Source organism: Cetorhinus maximus, chromosome 24 (genome assembly GCF_964194155.1).
Source record: "Cetorhinus maximus chromosome 24, sCetMax3.hap1.1, whole genome shotgun sequence".
Taxonomy (NCBI): Eukaryota; Metazoa; Chordata; class Chondrichthyes; order Lamniformes; family Cetorhinidae; genus Cetorhinus; species Cetorhinus maximus.
The window spans coordinates 5,410,739-5,431,892 of NC_135902.1; the positions used below are offsets into that span (position 1 = coordinate 5,410,739).

A 21,154-nucleotide genomic window follows, 5' to 3' on the forward strand; every position below is an offset into this window, starting at 1 on the left:
TTCACGTGGGCATCACTGGCTGGGCCAGCATTTATTGCCCAACCCTAATTGCCCTTGTTCAGAGGGCATCTAAGAGTCAACCACATTGCTGTGGGTCTGGAGTCACATGTAGGCCAGACCAGGTAAGGACAGCAGATTTCCTTCCCTAAAGGACATTAGGGAACCAGATGGGTTTTTACAACAATCGACAATGGTTTCACGGTCATCATTAGACTCTTAATTCCAGAGTTTTATTAAATTCAAATTCCAACAGCTGCCGTGGTGGGATTCAAACCCGGGTTCCCAGAGCATTACCCTGGGCCTCTGGATTACTAGTCCAGCAACAATACCACTACATCATCACCTCCTCTAAAATATTCAGTGAATGCTGTTAATTCTGGAATATTCTGCTGTTCCAGCACGCACATTCAAAATCCGTGTTCTAATCTAGTTTAATTTGTGAAAACCAGTTGTGAGGGCTATGGGGATATAGGAAAGCTCAAAAAGATATTCAGTGTAAAGAGTTAACAGTCAAAAATGAGTCTTAAAGAAGTAACTTTTAATAAATATTTATTTCAAGTAGGTTGTTACCTCAGTTTAAAAAAAAGAGAGAGGAATGTGGGATCAAAAATGTACCTCAGTAAGCCAGGGTTTGATTTTACTGCCTTTTCAAGCTGCAGTGATGTTCTATCAGCTGTGATTTCCATGGAGTCACTGACCAAGAGGTCTCACTTTAACACAACGTGCAATTCGACTAATTACAAAGCATCAGTAGGAGTGCTCCAACACATCATCGTATCCTGGTGCAGCATTCATCTCTGTTCCTTCTGTTTATCAAAAAAGGGTCATTTATCAAAATATGTCATTTATTCTGTCTCAACAAATTCACATGTGGGTTTCAGTTGCGGGTCAGCAAACATGTCTACTGAAGGTTTTGCTCGGTTGTTTTTGACGTTTGAAAACACGTTAAGGAAATCACTGCTGAGGCCTATGAAACAAAAGCGACCGACATCAAAATCATATAAGCCGGCATTTCCATTCTGTATCGGCAGAGAGAGTCAAACTAGCTGAAGCAGTGGTGAATTGCCCATCCTGCCTAGAATTATTATAAACTAGAGCGATAAGTTAGCAAGAATTGATTGGCGTTCCTGATAGATATCTACGGGGTTGGGTAAAGGTAGGAGTGCCTCAACGGTCCCAGTACTTCTTGTACTGCGGAAGAGGAGATCGGTCAGGGTTCGCAGGCCTGAGTACTATCTGGTGACTACTGCTGGAAGTGAAGGCGTATCAGCATTGGGTCCGAATGGGATCAGGTTTGTTTATGATGCTCCTTACACTCGATTGACAAACCAACAATATGTTATGAATAATGGTCTTTTGGATAAAGCGTGACTGGTGCCCAGGAAACAAAACCCAAACAAGTGGGGGGGAGGAGGAAAAGTGAGAAAAAGAGAATTTAGTCCCTTTTTATCATTTACTCACATTCAAAAAAAATATTCATTTTTACACCTTAACAGTTGCTTGGTCGGTTGGTTCCGCTTGATCACCTTCATATCAATCAGGTTTTCTGGATTTGTCGGGGGTGGTTTTACAGCCAGATGCCGTTCCTGCCGCTAAACCCTCCCCATTTACCCGGACTGGGGTCGGCACTGATACATGCAGACTCACCTGCACCAGTGTTTGGGTTTTACACCTTAACAGTAAGAATCGGTCACTTAGTGTCTGAGTTAGTTGCCAAATGTTTGTCATCCATTACACAGCAAATGACGAGACGAAACAGAGCAGATACTTTAGCAATTAGGATACAATGAAAAGCTGGAATCTTGAGTGACCAACACCCTAAGTACAACAGCTGTAATAGAATGGAAAGAGTGCATGTCAAACAGAGGAGGCTCCAGGGGCTGTATGGCCTACTCCTGCCTCTGATGTTCTTATGTCCAATCATTTATGTTACATTAGAAAAGATGGGATTGATTTTAGAGAAATGTCACTTGAAACAAAAAATGAAAATGTTCCCATCAATCACTTAACTGCTGCGGTAATATATTTCACTGACCTTTTCCTCTTTGAACCACTGCTGTTCTCACTGGTGAGGGGAATGTGAGCTAATGATGTATGATGTGGATTTGAGTGGGTGGGGTTATGGGTGGGGGGGGCGAATACTGCATCATTTTCTGCAGCCCCAAAGTTGATTCTATGCAGTTTCTGTATTGAGAGCAGCTTCTTCAACAAGTAAAAGCAGAGAAACTGATGCTTCCTTTTTCGAAAGATAAAATGCAGGATAAAGTGGTTCAGTGAATGAAGATTCAAACTTGTGTATCAAGGTCATAGTGTCATCAACACCGTAAAATGAAAGGATGCTGCTTTGATAATCTAAGTACACCCCTAACCTGCTAAACTTCTCAGCCTTCCCCAGCACCTCCACATCACCATGATGGACCAAGAACTCTTTGCCTGTCCACTGGACACACCAGGAGAAATCATTCCCTGTGATGCAGCCATTGCTCTTGGCTCCTTTTCTATTGATGCTTTTGTAAGTCATGCCAACGTGAGTCCCCTCTCCGCGGATCTCCACTTCCCAGTAGCATCGGCCCATGTAAAAACTTTCTGTGCACAGCACTTGCCGCCAGTGTTCAAACCTCTCAGGGTGATCAGGGTAAGGCTGCAGCCAGGGTGAAGTGTTGGACACCTTCCGATTATCATTGACCAAGCGAAGATATCTGTGGGCTGTGTTTGGGTCAAAGGCCAGTGTAGCAACATCTGGAAATAATGGCAGACATTTAAGCATAGTGGAATGTAAAGCAATGAAATCGCACTTGCAAATAAAATCTGAAATTAATTCTACACTGCTTAAGAAACATTTTGTCCACATTAGCTTAATATTTTGGAGAGAGCAGGTACAAATTAAGATCCCAGATCAATTAAAACTTAGATTAAGTCCTGAGACAAACTCTCCCTCTTTCTATGTAGTTCCAAAAATGCATTCACTCAAACCTCACCAGGGGACTCTCTCCGGCATTAGTGTGTCACTTCCACTCTGCATCAGCCATCCCCAGAAGATAGGATTAAACTCTGGGCCAGTTCTGAAGAAAGGTCGTTGGCAGGAACTTCAGCCCCAAAGGGTCAGAAGCTCTGCCTGAAAATTCCCGCTGCCGGCCTATAAACTGGCACTATTCTAACCCGGGACCATTTTCCCAGTGGCGGGCTGGAATGTTCAAGTGAACCTCCAGGATGCCACCTGGCAGTAGATATTGGAGCCAGCACTCCAGGCAGGCCTTGAGGCCCAGCCCACCTCCCTGGTCACAGGTGCGGCCACCCTCCAAAATGGCGGCCCAGTTACTGAGTCTATTTTTTATTTAAAAAGTGGAGGTGTCCCCCCTCTCCCCCTCTCTCTCTCTCTTACCTGACAAGGTAGCCCACTGCTCCTTTGGAGCTGGAGGGCCTCCCAGCATCCAGAGCCCATCCTCTCTCCATTGTCTGGCAGGCCCGCCCTCTGGCCCACTAACTGTCGAAATCGGGGAAAACCACAGCCGGGTGATTGTTCCCCACACAGTGTGGGGTGGTGACTCCATTTTGACCCCAAGGGGAAAAGCCTTGTCCATTAACTCTGTTTCTCTCTCCACAGATGCTGACAAGCCTGCTGAGTGTTTCCAGCATTTTCTGTTTTTATTTCGGATTTCCAGCGTCCTCAGTATTTTGAATTCTGGTCGCTTTCCAGCCCTAACCTCATGGCCATCAGGACCGAGAATCTATTGTTGACACAGATATCTCGTGGTACATATGAGAGAAAAAAAAGTGAGACAGAGAAATGCCTTTGGCTAGAATAGATTCAAACTCAAGTCTTAGATTATCAGAAAACATTGTAAAATTTAACCTTGAGTTGTATAATACCTGATCCTGCAGCCTGATGAACCTAGCTAATAAATTACCTCACACACCACATGAACAAAATAAATAATATCTCAGCATTCAGCATCACAAAGCAAAGATAACTCATTTAATCTTTATAGACTTGACTGACAGTGCAATGCGCTGAAATGCATCATCGTTACAGATGTACACAGGCTGTTTGGTTTAGTCACAGCACAGAACAAAAGGACACTAACACAAAAGCAAAATACTGCAGGTGCTGGAAATCTGAAATAAAAACAGGAAATGCTGAAAATTCTCAGCAGGTCCGGCAGCATCTGTGGAGAGGAACAGGGTTAACGACTGGAATTTTCCTGCCTCACGGTTGAAGCCAACAGGCCTTTGGCAGGTCCATCAAATTTTCCATCCAGCCTGCGACGATTCCCACCATGGGCAGGACCGGAAAATCCCGCCCAACATTTCAGCTTGAGATGGCCTTTCATCAGAACTGAACCGAGGGATGTGTTTTAACGCAGTAATCTGCAGGTTAGAACTAAAGGATTCTCTTAACCCAGAATTGTGAATACACGGAACAAACTCCCAGGAAAATTCGTAGATGCTGTTTCAACCCTGTATAAAATGGAATGGAGTAATATCCGATTGGAAATTGGTTATTTTCTCTGCAGATTCCCATTGTATTCCTTGTATCCTAGGAAACACACCAACGTTGCCACTCTCACAATATACAGAAATCCTCAAGCCAACTGAGAGGATCAGCTATTCTGTAAAATCCATCTCCAATTGCCACCTGCATTTTCATGATAACAAACTATTTCTTTTATTCTTTAACAGGATGTGGGTGTTGCTAGCTAGGCTGGTATTTGTTGTCCATCCCTAATTGCCCTTGAGAAGGTGGTGGTGAGCTGCCTTCTTGAACCGCTGCAGTTCATGTGGCGTAGATACACCCACAGTGCTAGTGAGGGAGTTCCAGGATTTTGACTGTAGAGGAACGGCAATCATCATGATGGTGTGTGCCTTGGAGGAGATCCTGCAGGTCATGGTGCTCCCTTGCACTGACTACCCTTGTCCTTCTATTTACACCTAACTAGCTTCAGAATAGCTTCTTTAACTCAAACTGCAGTGAGTAACCTTCCACCTAATGTTCTGTGCTCTAAATCAAACAGCCTGTGTACATCTGTAACGATGATGTATCTCAGTGCAATGCACTTTCAGTCAAGTCGAAAAAGATTAAATGAGTTCCCAGTTCTTCTGGGAACTGACTCATGTAGAAAGTAAGTGTGCAATTGGATCATTTCTTCATTCAGAAGAATAAAGGGATATAGGTTAATGAGTATTATGGAGGTGAAAATAATCAGATTAGATGACACAGTGAGCTCCACGGAGTGAATAAACTTTCTTCGTTCCAATATTCTTGTGCAGTCACCTAACAACAATAGCCTTCCTCATAACCAAGTTCAATCATTTTGGGCGTGGTTGTGGGCAACCAACCTTTCTCACAGTTCCAGTTTTCCAAGATTCATTAAACAAGGCAATCCATTTGGTGCAAAGCCAGGAAAATCCCCACTTATATCCTGGCAAATACACAAATCCTGCTTCTTTCCGACTTGATTTGGGTGACACCTCAGCCTTTATCAAGCACCATAAATAATACGATGAGCTCAGCAAGCCTCAAATGGTAAAGGGCAAGTAATTCAAATGAGTTGTTCTCATTTTTGGAGATGTCTGTACCTGTAAAGCATTGTAAATGCAAATCTAACCAGCTGAACAGTAATTGAGTCAAACAGAAGGTCTAAAATTGTGAAAGGTTAATGCATTAATGATAAAGATGACTTATTAGACAGGTACTTTGGAAACATCAGATAAAATTTGCATGTTTTGCAAGGTAAAGGCTCAGTGACATTCTCCATCAACCACATTGATTAAAACACTTCTTAAAAGTAGAAAAATAAAATACAATTTATCGGGTTAAATGCTTAGTCAAATCTCAAGGTCAAGCTAAGATTCTCACATTTCAGAAAATCACTTCTTGTCTTTGGTTGCTTTTCTCTCAAGTGGTGTTTTAAAGCACAAATCACAGCCACTGTTGTCTTGAATCCGAGTTTCTCTAAAAAAGCAAAAGAGAATAACCATGAATGCCTTACACAGACCTGCTTTGAATATTTGGCCTTGCTTCATTGTTCGCTATTGTGTTTTCAAATATTGGGCTGGGTTTTACAGGGGTGCCTTGTTCCCCGTGTCTCCCCCACACCCATTAAAAAGTTGGACAGGAACCTGCCTATGAAAAAGCCAGCTGCATCACAGCCATTTTATGCTCAGTAGGGTGTTAATTTTCTCACAGCAAGACCTCTGCCCCCACCTGGGAAGGCCTTTAGAGAGCTGCTGGCGAAGGGGATTGTCCGGCAGCTCTGTAGCCCCAGCAGTGCCAGGTTCAAGCAGTGGCCACTGCGGCAACTACGGTCAATCCCCGAAGAAGAGGAGATGATGGAGGCTGGACTGAAGGTAAGTCCAGGGCATTACTAGCGAGGGGGGTGAGGAAGGTGGGAGGCTGGGTTTGCAAGGTCAGTGGGGAGGGTGAAAGGGGGATAATGACCTTGGTGGGGGGGGGAAGGCCTCTGATGGACAGAGGGGGGGCCCTCAAAGGGAGGCCCCCCCCCCTTTGTCCAACATCAGTTCACACAGTAAAAGCTTCTGGGCTGCCCATTAGGCCTGGGCCACCCTGTCCTCCCTGGGTAAAATAGGAGCGGGGGAGTGGAGCGACACTTAACTGGCCATTAAGCGGCAGGAAGTTCAAGCACCATGAATCCTTATGCAGTGGTCACTTTAAAGGACAGAATTGTCAACCTCCAGGACATCCACAGGCCAAAGCTTACAATTGTTTGCTTTTCACCTGCAGCCAGACCCACCAGATAGTGCTGGGCATGGACAATATGGCACCTCCATCTTGTGCCATCTTCCTGTTTCATTTACCTCAGCAGCAATGGCATTCACAGTGGGTTTGCCACTTGGCCTTCCTTACAGGCACTCCGATTGGCCCTCCCACACCATCAGGCATCCCGCCATCCCTAATTGGATGGCGGTCCCGGAGACAGCTTCTTAATTGCCCTCCTCCAGGAAGATGACGCACGATACCCCACCATAGTTTGCCACCCAGAAATCAGCCAGACATGGCACAATTTGGCCCCATGTTTCTCATCTCAATAGTTGTGTGCACAGCATCAGATCTAACCTCTCCAGTGGGTCAGTTAGAATGCTACCCTTCCTATTTGACAAAATTAGTCTTTCAATGATTCCAGGGAGCAATATTTCACTTAAAAAAGTTCTTTTAGAATGTAAGTCGTGTGTAAACGTATAGGACAAGTCTAGAAGGTGAACATTTTCTTTTTAAGTGTGGGATCTCATTCCCTCAGGTAATGAATTGATGCTGGACATTTTACAAAATGTGAAATTTAAATTTTTAATTTCGCTTTCTTATTTTTATTTCTTGTCTCTTTCATCTCTCTCTTAATCCAATCTTTCTTCCTCTCTATTTATTTTTCTTCAATAACTCATTCGACTCTAACGCTTCCTCCTTCCACTGTTTCTTTCTTAATCCTTCAATCTCCATGGTTAAGAGGATACACTGGGCTGAAGGTAAGTCCAGGGTATCAGCAGGGCCTGGCTGGCAAGAGGGGGTGAGGGAGGTGGAAGGCTGGGTTTACAAGGCCAGTGGGGAGGGTGAAAGGGGGTTAATGACCTTGGGGTGGGGGGAGGTGGGGGGAAGGACTCTGATGGGCAGAGGGGACCCCCAAAGGAGGCCCCTTCCCCCTTGCCCAACACCAGCTCACCTAGTAGAAGCATTTGGGCTGCCCAGTTGGTCTCATTTCTTACCAATGTCTCAGATGCCCTGTTGCCCTCACTATGATGTTATCAACTCATACTTCCAGCAACTTGGTGGGCTAAAAGTTTTTGAGCTGAATAGTGCAGGAAAAAGTCTAACCAAGCGGCCGCACCCTGAGATGCCCTGCTCCAGCACATTCTGGCCCAACTGACTGTAAAAGTCACTATTTACCAATTTGTTGCAGAACATTATTCAGATTTTCTTGGGGAATAGGGGAACGGTTAATGCAATAATTAGCCATCAGGGGGCATTGCGTTTTGTGCAGTGAACAGTAAAAAGCCACCATGAACAAACCTTCTTTTGAAAAGGCCTTCAGCTTCTCCTTGTAGGAAGTCTGTAGTAATTGTTTAATGTTCTCTGTCGATTCGGAAACAGCCACACTAATTCCAGCAAGTTTGTCTATCAACCCGATGTACACACTGGGCAGCTTATCATCTGGTCTGCTTTTCTTCCATTCACAAAATTCCTAAATAATAATTATTTCCATAACACACTGAAAAGTGTAAGATATGCTGAATCAATAGTGAATGCAAATCAATGGATACGAACTTGTTAAGAATTCAAGACAGTTTGGGATATTTACAGGTCTAGCTAGTGAACCCTTTGTAAAGATGCCTTCTTGTTCATGTTTCTAAATTTCCATGAACCCCTCATCATTTAGTGATCTTAGGAAGGTGGACAAAGGGCTTATTTATAATATAATGTATGTAGTGGCAAGATGCTCTCTGGGTGTTGTACAAATTAGGTAGCTTTTTACTCCACGTATGACACAGAGTGTCACAGAACAGAAACAGGCCATTCAGCCCAACAGGTCTAAGTCAGTGTTTTACTGGTGTGACTGCTGCAGCTCAGTTCGTAGTGCTCTTGTCTCTGGGCAGGATTTTCTGCACCCGACCGCTGCCGGAATCTTCCAGTCCCACCGCAAGTCAATGGACTGCTGGCCAGGGCACTGCCTCACCCGAGGCAGGTCCCGCCCGCAACAGGGCCGGAAAATCCCGGCCTCTGATACAGAAAGTTGTGAGTTCAAATCCCACTCCAGGACTGGAGCACAAAAATCTCAGTTGACATTCAGCGCAATACTGAGGCACTGCCAAGGGTGTTGTCTTTTGGATGAGATGTTAAACCAGGGCCTGTTTTTTGCTCTCCCTGGTGGACATAAAAGATCCCATTGCATTGTTTCAAAGAAGAGCAGGGGAGTTATCTCGGGTGTCTTTGGACAATATTTCTCCCTGGATCAACATAGCAAAATCAGATAAACTGGTCATTGCCACATTTTTGTTTGTGAGAATGTGCTGTGCGCAAATTGGCTGTCACATTTCCAACATTGCAGTGACCACACTTTAAAAGTACTTCATTGACTGCAAAGCAAAATTGTATGACCCAACTGCTGTGTAGTGCGGACTACATGTTAAGTAGTAGTCTAGAAGTAGGATCTGGTTGGAGAAGCACACAACATGTTAGTGCTGTGTTATCTGTGTAAATAAACAGCATGTGCTTCACCTTTTATTGGTCTCTGCGTTTTCAGTATGTCACCTCACTAGCCGTACATACGTGTGCAACCAACGCTCCCGAGCAAAGCGACTCATGAGTAGAACATAACAACTGGCGATGATGAGAGGCACTGAGGTCATGGATGGAGCTGTATAAATTGAAGCTTTTCTTTCTCCATAAGTTAATTAAAAATGTATTTCACTTTTAAGCCAGTCGGATAAGGCACACTAAATAACATTTAAGCTGTCCTCCGTCTTCATCTTCCTATATGATTTGCTGACCAGGATTTCCCCACTTTTAATTGTGATGATGATGGAATTGGATGAAGATACATACAAATACCCTCAACCCCATCCCCAACATTCTTCAGGAAGGAAGAATTCACTGCGCGTGTTATTCCCAGACCTTTGCGGTGAGTGGTCGGGTCATGGCGATAGGAAAATTGTAAACCTGCTGATAACATCGCCCACCTGTAAGAACTGAACCGAGCTTTTCAGCTTCATCAGTGCCTCCACTTGTTGCTTGGTCTTTTTCAACTGTGCGCTATTGTTTTCCAGGTGAGTGCGGATCCCATCAGCTTGTTTGAGCGAAGCCTGCTGTTCATCCTCCAAAAATCCCAGCACCTCTCTCTGTGCATCTTGAACCGCTTCTGTGAGCTCACTGAACTGCTTCTCAATGTTGCTCTTCACCTCTGATACCGAATTCTAGAATAGACAATGTACTTAAACACATAAGGGGATCAACGCATTAGTACCAAAAACTGTTAACATCTCCCTTAGAACATGCACCACTTTGATCTAGGAAATGTGACCTGAAGGCACAGTGCCCAGTTTAAGTGAATGCCCACTGAATGAATGAAAACAGGCCTTAAAATCATTTTTGGCTAGGATACACTGTCCCAAATAGTGGACCAAAAATTTTTTTTAAAAGCTATAGACACGGGAAATCTGATGCAAAAATTGAAAATGCTGGAACCCCTAAGCAGAAGACCTGAAACAGTGAAGATTATCTTGGCCAAAGGGTGGAAACGGGCGTTAACTGGGTACAGTGCTAACGCTCTCTCCTGTTGTGTTTGGCCCCTTTCATGATGTTACTGAGAACCATGATGTTCTCATTACAACCAGGAGTCACCACCAGAAACCCTTTCTGCCTGGGGTTGATCTGGTCTGCTTCACTTAAGCTCTTAGTGCTAATGACAGTACTAATAAGACTTGACCTGTTGGAAAGTCTGGAATTAGCATCCAATTTTGGTGCTAATTGCTAATTACCATAATTTGAATTTGCCTGGAGGCACTAAACCAGAAACCTACAGGTTTAATACTCGGGTGTTGATTAGATGCAATTTTCAGGGATCAGTGTATGTTGGCTCCTTACAGCCACTTCCACTGAACGTATCTGGCTGGCACACAATGGTTCATAGCAGAATGGTTCAGGAACCGAGGGAAACATCCTGTGGAAGAGGCCCAGAGGAGGAGAGATGTCCTGTATCTGCAATGGAAAAGGAGTAAATCTCACCTTTTTGATCCTCTGTCCCTCAGCAGTCGGTGCTGCTCCAATTTCCATCATGTCCTCCCCCTATTCCTTCCTTTCTCCTGATGCCTCCTTATAATGACTTGACATACAGGACAGGTTTCTGCTTGAAACGCCCTTACTCTGGAGTTAAACTTAAACCACTGCATTATTACTGATGGCTTCGACTAAAAATGTGTCTTCACAAGGTCGACCAATTTGTTAAAAGATTTAGAATTGGGCACGTATGGGACCATCAGACTGCAGATGAGGTTATATGTCTTGCTACCACAGACACTCAAAAGGATTGCTTTCTGCTTCTCCTCTGCGGTAATTTCGTTCGCCACGGATTAAAAGCCAAGGTGCTCTACATACTGGCTCTAGTCTTCCATAGACGCGTCATAAGGGTCGGTTCTGCCGAAGAGTGGCATGAATGGTGAGTATACTTGTCTTTCTTCTTAAGATCTGATGTACTCACATTCCCAAGGTGAGGTGCAGCGTCGGAGCTATTTTACCCTCATCGCCAAATGTAATGACTTGACGGACCAGACAGATTCCTACTTGAAACAGATAACTTTATTACAGATCTCCTTTAGAAGCTAAATTCTTCAACCAGGTCCATGACTAGAAAGCTCTGCTCCCGGATTACCCGCACTTAGGGCTCATTCATCAAGAACAATCACGTAACCCCTGATAGGCAGTAGGAAAGTTTATACCTTCAATCCCTACACTCCTATAAGCGGTCCAATAAGGTGGAGTTACACAGAGCTTACTCCTCAAGGCCTCCAAATAATTTCCAGAATAGAAGTTGTTGAGGTGTTGGTAAAGTCTTGAAAAAGTGTTTCAGACAGTCTCCCAGTGTGCTTCACAGCTCCAGCATCACTGGCCATGAAATGGTGAGTATCTCTTTAAGCGGTGAATACCCCTTTAAGTAGCGCTTGTACTCACCATCAACACTACGATTAATCCCAAACAGTTGGTCATGAGGAGAGGGCATTAGTTGAAGTGATATTTATCAAAATGTCACACTAGCAGATATTTTAAGTGGCAGTTGTTCCTACTGTTGGCTTTAACTCCTTTACCAAATGGCGTTTTCTGCTAAACTAATTTTTTATATTAAGATTCCGCCTTGGCCACCTATTTACCTATTTATTGCCTAAAGTATTCAGTGAAAATTGCCCCCATTTACTGTCTGTTCTCTCCACAGAGACTGACTAAGGCATTGAACGCTTCTGTCCCAGGAGGTGCTTTGTTTCTTTACCACTACCATTACTAATCCCTTGCCCTTTGATTCTGTGACATCTTTGCTATTTAATCTCTCCCGCCATCCACCCTTTCCCAAGCCTTGCCTATTTTGTTCTACCTCTGCCTGCCCCTTTCCAACAGCGTAAAACTCGTCACATCTCTCCCTCCCTTCAGTTTCGGAGAAGACTCTTATTCGACTCGGATTGTTAACTGTTTCTCACTCCACAGGCGCTTCCAGATCTGCGGAGGTTTCTGCTTTGAATTCTGGATGGTGTGTACCTGTTTTCACCTATAGGCCACTTGCTGTGATTGGATGTACACCAGAAGTGTTCATCAGGAGCCAGAGTTACGTTTGATTGTTAAAATTATGTGAAACAGCAGCGACTCCACAGTAACTGTACGTAGCAGTTATCAGAACAGCAGTAAGACGGCTGAAAGAGGGTAAGGACACTTCGCTTTGACATTTCAGCAGAATATAGTCTCCAGGATTGTAAAAGACCAAACGGAGACTAGTAACAAGATCAGTCTGATTCGCCACTCAATATTCCTTTTGAGGATTCTGCGTGATTTTTCTCCTGGGTCGCTTGCAGCAGTTTATAGAATTTTAATTTATAATTCCTGGAGACTCCAGGATCACCTGGGGAGAGAGGAGGATCTGGTAACCCTATAATAAAAACAGAAAATGATGGAGACACTCAGCAGGTCAGGGAGCCTCTGCGGAGAGAGAAACCGAGTTGACGTTTCAGGCCAATGACCTCTCATCAGAACTGAAAGGTCATCGGCCTGAAACGTTAACTCTCTCTCACTCCCCACGAAAGCTGCCTGACCTGCTGAATATTCCCAGCATTTTCTATTTATATCTCAGATTTCCGGCATCCACAATATTTTGCTTTTCTGTTGATAATCCTAAGGGGAGAATTTTCCCCCTGTTGGACAGGCTGGGGGGGGAGTGGGTGGAGCGGACGCGCAGCCAATCATCGCCCGCGGTCAACTGCGCACTGCCATTTTAGGTGGGCGGGCTGATTAAGGTCCGACCAGTGTGATGCGCATCCGGAAGCGCTCAGCGCTACCTGTGCGGGCCGGGTGGAGGAGGAGGGAGAGTCGGGGCCTGCGCTCTTTCACGCAAGCGCAGAAAAGAGCGCAGAAATCTCCCTGAGGCACAGAGCTGCCTCGAGGAGATTAATTTCATCATGAAAAATGGAAGGAAAGAATAAAGAAAATTATTCAGACATGCCCCCCCTATGAGCTGGGACATGTTTATGAATTTCAATAAAAATTTTTATTTAAGTTATAAACCCTTCATGAAACCTCACCCCGCCCGTGGATGAAGTTCCATGAAAAATGCAAAGGCCGCCTGGGCTCTTCGCCTGCCCGACACCCTTTAGGTTGGACGGGCAGCCCTGACAACTATTTTAATTGGGTTATTAACAGCCTTAACAGGCCTTTGACAGTTCGGTGGGCACACAGCCGATTCCGGTACACGCCCGCCGAACGGAAGACCAGAATAACGCGCGGTGACCTCGGGACGCACGTGTCGGTGTGTGGGGCAGGCCCCCGCATGCTGACCAGAAGATTCAGGCCTATGTTGTAGTGAAATTCCTGCCTGAATAAACAGTGATATGGACAGCCTGAGAACACAGGTTAGCTCGGGCAGCAGTGCAGGAGTGAGAAGTGAGATGAAGTAAAATGGCCGGTGGGAGGAGTTACTCTGCTTGCCAAGGACAGGAGAGCCATTTCCCCTACTGCTGCCACAGCTGGGCAAACTCAATAGCAATTGGCAATCAAATCTGGAATAAAATTTATAACTGCCTGGGCTCGCTCGGAGACTGGCTACCCCAACAAGGCACCAAATGTCTGCCGAAGCCTGTGGAACTATTCCCCCAGTATAAATTATAGCCTTCAGGAAAGTATAATCAAAGAAAACTATTTGACACCATGGATTCTGAAGAGAAATGATGGCTACTACTACTGGAATTCAGAGATTTGGTCTAATTCTCTCTTCAATATGTCAAAACGTATCATGCATGATCAAATCTATTACATTACCCGGCTCCTCTAGGAGTCTTTCCAAGCAGAGTTGTAAACTTACACTGTGTTGAACAGTTGGTAAAACCCTCTTGATGCCTCAAAGGGTAAATGGATTGTCCAATAAGGTACTGAGCTGTGTGGCTGAGAAAGATAGCAGCTTCCATCCATGATACACCAGGCTGGTCTCCGCAAGGTAACATTACTGCAGCTGTCCACAGTTCTCCCAGGCCAGAGGAGGAGGGGTTACCACTCCCAATCGCTCTACAATGCTTGGTGCTGCAAAGTATGCATGTAGGGAAGTTGGACACGGGTAGGATCAGATTTGGTTCTGATGGCTTGCATGTTAAAATAGCTTGTCAATGCTGAACTTCAATTGGCTCATACGTGGGCACTTGGGTAAAGTCATTGGGGTCAATTCGTATCCATGGAATCAGATCCCAGCAGCGTCTTCACGAGAGGAGCAAGGAAAAGCTGCAGGAAGAAAGATGCTCCCACCTTGTTTAGACAGGAAAACGTTCCCAGAATTTTGTATTGGGGATTTCCCCTCACCCAGTGCCCATTTTTGATATTTATCAGATAGAAAACTAAACACTTCTTTTCACAAAAATTGAATCTCCCTCACCTGCTCACACGTTAGGTGCAGGAGGCCGTGTGATATAAGCCTGAGCTACGGATGGACCCTGTCTAATGCAAATTGTGTGAGATCGTAAGATGATAAGAAATAGGAGCAGGAGTAGGGTGGTCGGCCCATCAAGTCTGCCCTGGCCAATAAAATCATGGCCAATCTGATTATGGCCTTAACTTCACTTTCCTGTCTGTCCACCATGTAACCCTTGTAGATCAAAAATCTGTCTAACTCAGCCTTGAATATATTCAATGACTCCGCCTCCACGGCTTTCTGGGGAAGAGAATTCCAAAGACTAATGACCCTCTGAGAGAAGAAATTCCTCCATATCTCCATCTTAAATGGGAGACCCCTTATTAATAAACTGAGTTGCCAAGTTCTACATTCCCCCACGAGGGGAAACATCTTCTCAGCATCTACCCTGTCTAGCCCCATCAGAATCTTATATGAGGTATGAGGAGAGGCAGGCTCTGCATTGTTAGTGTTTGACTTACGAAGATGCAGGAAGTGTTACTCTGCAGTTTCTCAATTGCATTTGCCACTGCGTTAATTTTCTTGTCAATGTTGACTTTGGTTTCCCGAAGTTCATTCTGGAAAATCATTATGGAAAGTACAGAAATAGCTGGTAAGTATGGACCATGTATACACTGAAGATAAACAACATCTTAATGGTGACTCAAAACAATGAATCATAGCAAGTTCTACAGCATTGTAGGATCTAACAACAGAATTCTTCCAGCTCACCCTTTGTTAATATATCCTGCTCTTTGGACAGCAGCCAGCATTGGTAGGGAATATCAAGTGTTACCGCAAGGGAGTAAACTCTCAAAACGTTTGGCTGCAAACACAAAACTTTAAGTCTAACATTTTATGAAGTGCCTTAATATGTATGATTAGTAACACAAGAAAGTCATTGTGCACGCTACTTATTAATGAAGAAAGCAATCTTGAGCACACAGTAGCAGCCAACAAAATCTCAGTCTCACTGTACATTACTATGGATTGCCTGCTAAATCCCCTGGAGTAAACAGACATTCTCCTCTGTGATTCTCCAAATAGTTGATTGAGTTAATGGAGCAGGGGTCATGAATAATCCCTTCACATTTATTGTCTGATCCCAAGGTTTTATAAAGGAAACTAAGATTTAATTTTCAATACAGTCGCCGAAAATGACTTTAAATTTCATAGCTGACCTATAGAATTGCCTTTTGAATTTTCATAAGGCATTTCTGGGATATCCTGAGGTGATAAGGTGCTATAAAAACTCAGATTCTTCCTACTCCCCTTGACATATTGCATTACTTTAAGGCGTTGCATTTGGATATCAAGCTCCTTGGTTCATTCAGATTGCTAACACTAGTTGAAGATGCTCGCTGTCCCAATAGTATTAGCAACATGTTTAAAATATCTCTATGATTCATCATTGCTATTTGTCAGTCACTAACATCTGCTTTAGGTGGAGCAGGCTTTGAACATTTGGCCCAAGCTGCCTCAGTACTTCCTGAAGATTCATCAGTTTCTCAAAGTGTAGACCAGCTCTCGAACACACATGGTCCCTCTCACGCACATTTAATTCTGTCAGTGGAAAGTAGGACTCTGTGAGGCACCAGCTCAAAAAGATCAAAACTATTCACACATCAAACCTTTTCTTTACAGGCAGAAAAAGCAAAGTAATTTGGATAAGATGACCTTGCCATCTGTGAGTCTTTCTAGGCAAGGACTGAGGTCCTTATCTGCGAGTCATTGAATATCAGGGACATAATGCACAGATTCAGTCCTACTGGCGAAATGCCCAACCTAGCGACATGAATAAATGAAACTGCAAAGATTGAGCCCTTCCCATCCATGACTCAGTTGACAAGGACACACCGGGTCTGGTGCTAAACCATTAGGTCTTGAGTTCCATTTCCAGAACTGCACCAGTTCACTGATTTCATCTAAGGCTGAAGTCGAGCTTTACAGCTGATCTCAGATCACCTTGCGTTAGGAGGAAAAACATGCCAGAGTTCCTACTTGTGAGCACTCTCCAGTGATCTTGTTGAAAGACTGGTGCACATGTGGACAATAACTGAGGTCAGGATCAAAGCAGTGCCCCCAAAATCAAATATCCTGTCAATTTCTTTCACCTTAGCCATCATTATTGTGTTCTTCTGTTTAGCACAAGAATGCCAATAATACAACAAGCATTGGCAAAACAATAATATGGGTTCTTTGTTTGAAGCTTTGTTCACATACATACAATGGTAACTGGGAGGCTATGTAGACACACCTGACCTGTAGGACTGCTGCTGTATTCTGTCTACAGTGTACATGGGATTATACATCACCACCCATCTTTGGGTGATGGACAGCAGTTTAAGATATGTACCCTTAAAGGTATATATACATCACAACAGTCATTGCAGCCAAGTGTGATCCTGGGGAGAATTTTACCCCTGTTGGGGGGTGTTGTGCAGGGGCAGGCTGGGGCGGGTGTGAACCTAATCGGTGCCCCGATTGGGTCTGCGCTGCCATTTTACGTGGGCGGGCCAATTAAGGCCCACCCAGCATGATGCATGCACGCGAAAGAGCACAGAAATCTCCCTGAGGCACAGAGATGCCTCAGGGAGATAAGTTTTAAGTTTGAAAAATTTTAATAAAGAAAAAAATGTAAGACATGTCCCCTCATGTGACAGTGTCACATTAGGTGGGACATGTCAATGAGCTTTAATGAAAAACTTTATTTAATTTATAAACCCTTCATGAAACCTCATCCCATCCGTGGATGAGGTTCCATGAAAAATGCGAAGGCCGACTGGGTTCTTCGCCTGACAGCAACCTTAAGGTTGGACGGGCAGCTTTAATAACCTCAATAGGTTTAGTTAGTTAATTAATGGCCTTAACAGGCCTTTGACAGTTTGGCTGCGTGCCCGCTGAACTGAAAACCTAAATGACACGCGGTGACACTGGGACGCACGCCCGATGTCAGCCCACGTCATTTTACACCTTGGAGAGGGGGCCCCGCCCCAGCTCACTGAGCCGAAAATTCTCCCCCCTGACTTCGCTCAATGTCCATTCCTACACAAATTTTACAACAGGATCACGGAAGAGTACTCAAAAGCAGGAACTCAGCTATATTTGTTGCCAAGGGTCGTGCATAAAGAATAGGCGCTTGGATGAGATGCCAGAAAACTCAAACTTCCCCACTACATTAACAACGAGGGAGTGGCGGTGGTGGTAGTGGTGCTAATCCAAAGGTGCAGGGTAATGCTCTGGGCATTTAAATACCAGCATGATGGATGGTAAAATTTGAGTTCAATAAAATAAAGTCTGGAATTAAAAGTTTAATGATGAACATGAACCAATTGTCATAAAAACCCATTTGGTTCCCTGATGTCCTTTAGGGAAGGAAATCTGCTGCCCTTATCTGGTCTGGGCCACACGTGACTCCAGACCCACAGTAATGTGGTTGACTCTTAAATGCCCTCTGAAATGGCCGAGCAAGCCACTCAGTTCTCAAGGGCAATTAGGGATGGGCAACAAATGCTGACCTAGCCAGAGATGCCCACCCCATCCCACCAACCCCCACCCAATCCCATGAGCGAATAAAAAAGAAATCAGGTCGGACACATACCTACCCAACTAAAGAAATAATGAATTATAGAGTATAAAAGCAAAAAACTGCGGATGCTGGAAATCCAAAACAAAAACAAAAATACCTGGAAAAACTCAGCAGGTCTGGCAGCATCTGCGGAGAGGAACACAGTTAACGTTTCGAGTCCGTATGACTCTTCAACAGAACTAAGGAAAAATAGAAAAGAGGTGAAATATAAGCTGGTTTAAGGTGGGGGGGTGGGGGGACAGGTAGAGCTGGATAGAGGGCCAGTGATAGGTGGAGATAACCAAAAGATGTCATAGACAAAAGGACAAAGAGGTGTTGAAGGTGGTGTTATTATCTAAGGAATGTGCTAATAGGTGACATTAAGGGTAGAAAGCAGGACGAGCAAGGTACAGATAGCCCTAATGGGGATGGGATGGGGGGAAGGGATCGAAATAGGCTAAAAGGTAGAGGTAAAACAATGGATGGAAATACATTTAAAAATAATGGAAATAGGTGGGAAAAGAAAAATCTATATAAATTATTGGAAAAAAGGGGGATCGGAAAGGGGGTGGGGATGGAGGAGACAGTTCATGATCTAAAATTGTTGAACTCAATATTCAGTCCAGAAGGCTGTAAAGTGCCTAGTTGGAAGATGAGGTGCTGTTCCTCCAGTTTGCGTTGGGCTTCACTGGAACATTGCAGCAGGCCAAGGACGGACATGTGGGCATGAGAGCAGGGTGGAGTGTTGAAATGGCAAGCGACAGGGAGGTTTGGGTCATGCTTGCGGACAGACCAAAGGTGTTCTGCAAAGCGGTCACCCAGTCTTATAGAGTGTTTTTCATGGACTCAGGATGTCTCAAATCGCTTCACAGCCAATGAAATACTTTTCAGGTACAATGGAAGATACACAGCAGCCAATTTGCATACAGCAAAGTCCCTAAATAGCAGTGAGATAATTATTAAAGAATGTGAGTGTTTTGTGATAAATATTGATGGGGACACCAGGGAGACCTTTCCTGTTTTTTTTTCAAAATAATGCCATGAGATATTTTACCTCCACCGAGTTTAATATTGCATCAAAAAGATGGAAAACTGGATGTGTTAAGCATACCCCATTAAAACCATCCTTCTCAAATCCCCTCACAAAAAGGAAAGGTATTCAACACATACACATCGAATACACATTCCTTCTGTAACAAATCATGTCCCAACAAAACTGGCAATACAAAGTGGAAAAATTAACAAGGAGTATGAAATGACTAAACATTGCCACAGTCACTCCCACCTTCTGAATTACCATCACAGGAATACATTTTTAGGGAAAGAGGACTAACACATATAGTTGCAGCAACATTCAGACTTTTAAAAAGATAATTTTTAGTTTTGATTCAAGTTGGTTCCAAATTTCAAGTTAAGCCTTTAATCCAAAATAATGGCAGGAACCTATTGCTGAGTTTATTCAGCCAAAAGTGTCTGTGATTCAAGGTTTACTGAACATCAACCAGTTTTGGAGGGAAAGGCTGTGTAACCTCCCCGCCCCCCCTTACCCCCAACGCCCCCCCCCCCACCCCCCACCCACTCCACACTATATAATCAGCTGAACCGTGTTTTGCTGTTTACTGAAACTTTGTTCTGACTTCCATCCTCTCTAACTCCCATCCCCTCCGTTGGTTAATCACACTGACCTCCTTTTCAGTCTTTGCCCTTGCCACAGAGATTATCTCATGATACACATGTTTCTCCAGTGTGCACTCCTCACAGATGCAGCTCTGATCGTTTTTACAGAAGAACTCCAGATACTGCTTGTGCAGACAACATTTTCCCTGTTCAATGTCTTTCATTGGGTTGATCAGCTTGTGGTTTTTAAAGGCTGCGTTTTCAAGATGAGGTCTCAGGTGATTCTCACAGTAAGACACCATACAAGTCAAACAGGACTTTGCAGCTTTTAACTTCTTTTCAATGCAGGAATCACAGGCCACTTCATCTGGATCAGTGACAATCTCATCACTTTGTTCATTTTCTATTGCACTCTCACACTCAAGCTCAGGGTCTAGCTTACAAGTTATCTCTTGCTCACCCTCCTGACTTGGTTCCAATTTAGCTTCTGATTCAGATGATTGTTCCAGCGTCTCAGTCTCTTGTACAATTTCGCATTCTGTGATGCCTTTTTTCCACTTTTCCACCAGCCCATTCAGAATGACATTCTTCTGCAGAGGCAGGTTTGGATCGAACGTTTCTTTGCACTGTGGGCAGCTGTGAATATGGATCATTTCCCAGAAGTGCTCGAGGCAGCCTTTGCAAAAGTTATGTCCACAAGAGGTTGTTACCGGAGATTTGAAGAAATCTAAACAGATTGAACAAGTGAACTGTTCTTCCAGCTCTGAGGAGTCTGGAGCAGCCATTGAGGAACTGGGCAGCGACTGCTTTGAAAATAAACTGAAACAGGCTTTCTAAGTGAACCACACCTGAAGTATGCAATAAAATGCCCGGAAGCAGTTAACTCTTTCTGTCAACTTCTATGTAATCACAGAGAATAGTTGTGTCTGAATATCCTGAGTAACAAGAATTAGACTATATAAATAATAGGAGTGTGCAGAAACCAAACTTATATTGTGAGGCTTACCCTCCCATTGTGTTCAGCGTCCACCAGGGGTTTGTTTCTCTGATTAAATAAAATAAATAGATAACATACCGAGTATTGCATCCCTGAAATTAAATTTAAATCAAAAGGCGGCGATAAACATCCAAGAACCGACATAATGGTAAAGATGTGTTATGACCAGGTGAGGAGGGATCGAGGTGCTCCCCTCTTTTCCCTCTCCTCATTTGACTGCGGTAGATTTTTCTTTTTGCTTGGAAAGGATATAGTTACCAATTCAGCGATTACTTAACTGGTTACATGCCGTGATCATAAAAGAACCAATAGGACAGGTTTTCTTGAGATTAGCAA

The 21,154-nt window shown here is 44.1% G+C and overlaps 1 protein-coding gene across 2 annotated transcripts; it reads right to left on the bottom strand.

Moving 5' to 3' along the window:
• Window positions 1–675: 675 nt before the first annotated feature.
• LOC144699618 (tripartite motif-containing protein 16-like protein) lies at window positions 676–20,629 on the bottom strand. 2 transcript variants are annotated; one of them, XM_078570683.1, is made up of 6 exons: window positions 19,890–20,629; window positions 15,119–15,214; window positions 9,688–9,921; window positions 8,021–8,192; window positions 5,858–5,953; window positions 676–2,739 (listed from the first exon to the last, which is right to left on the bottom strand). In XM_078570683.1, exons 1-6 carry the CDS (start codon window positions 20,604–20,606, stop codon window positions 2,174–2,176), a joined length of 1,881 nt encoding a protein of 626 aa, XP_078426809.1. In that variant the 5' UTR covers window positions 20,607–20,629; the 3' UTR covers window positions 676–2,173. The 2 variants fall into 2 exon arrangements, with proteins under 2 accessions (XP_078426809.1, XP_078426810.1); XM_078570684.1 differs by lacking the exons at window positions 15,119–15,214; window positions 19,890–20,629 and adding an exon at window positions 10,733–10,918.
• Window positions 20,630–21,154: the final 525 nt, after the last annotated feature.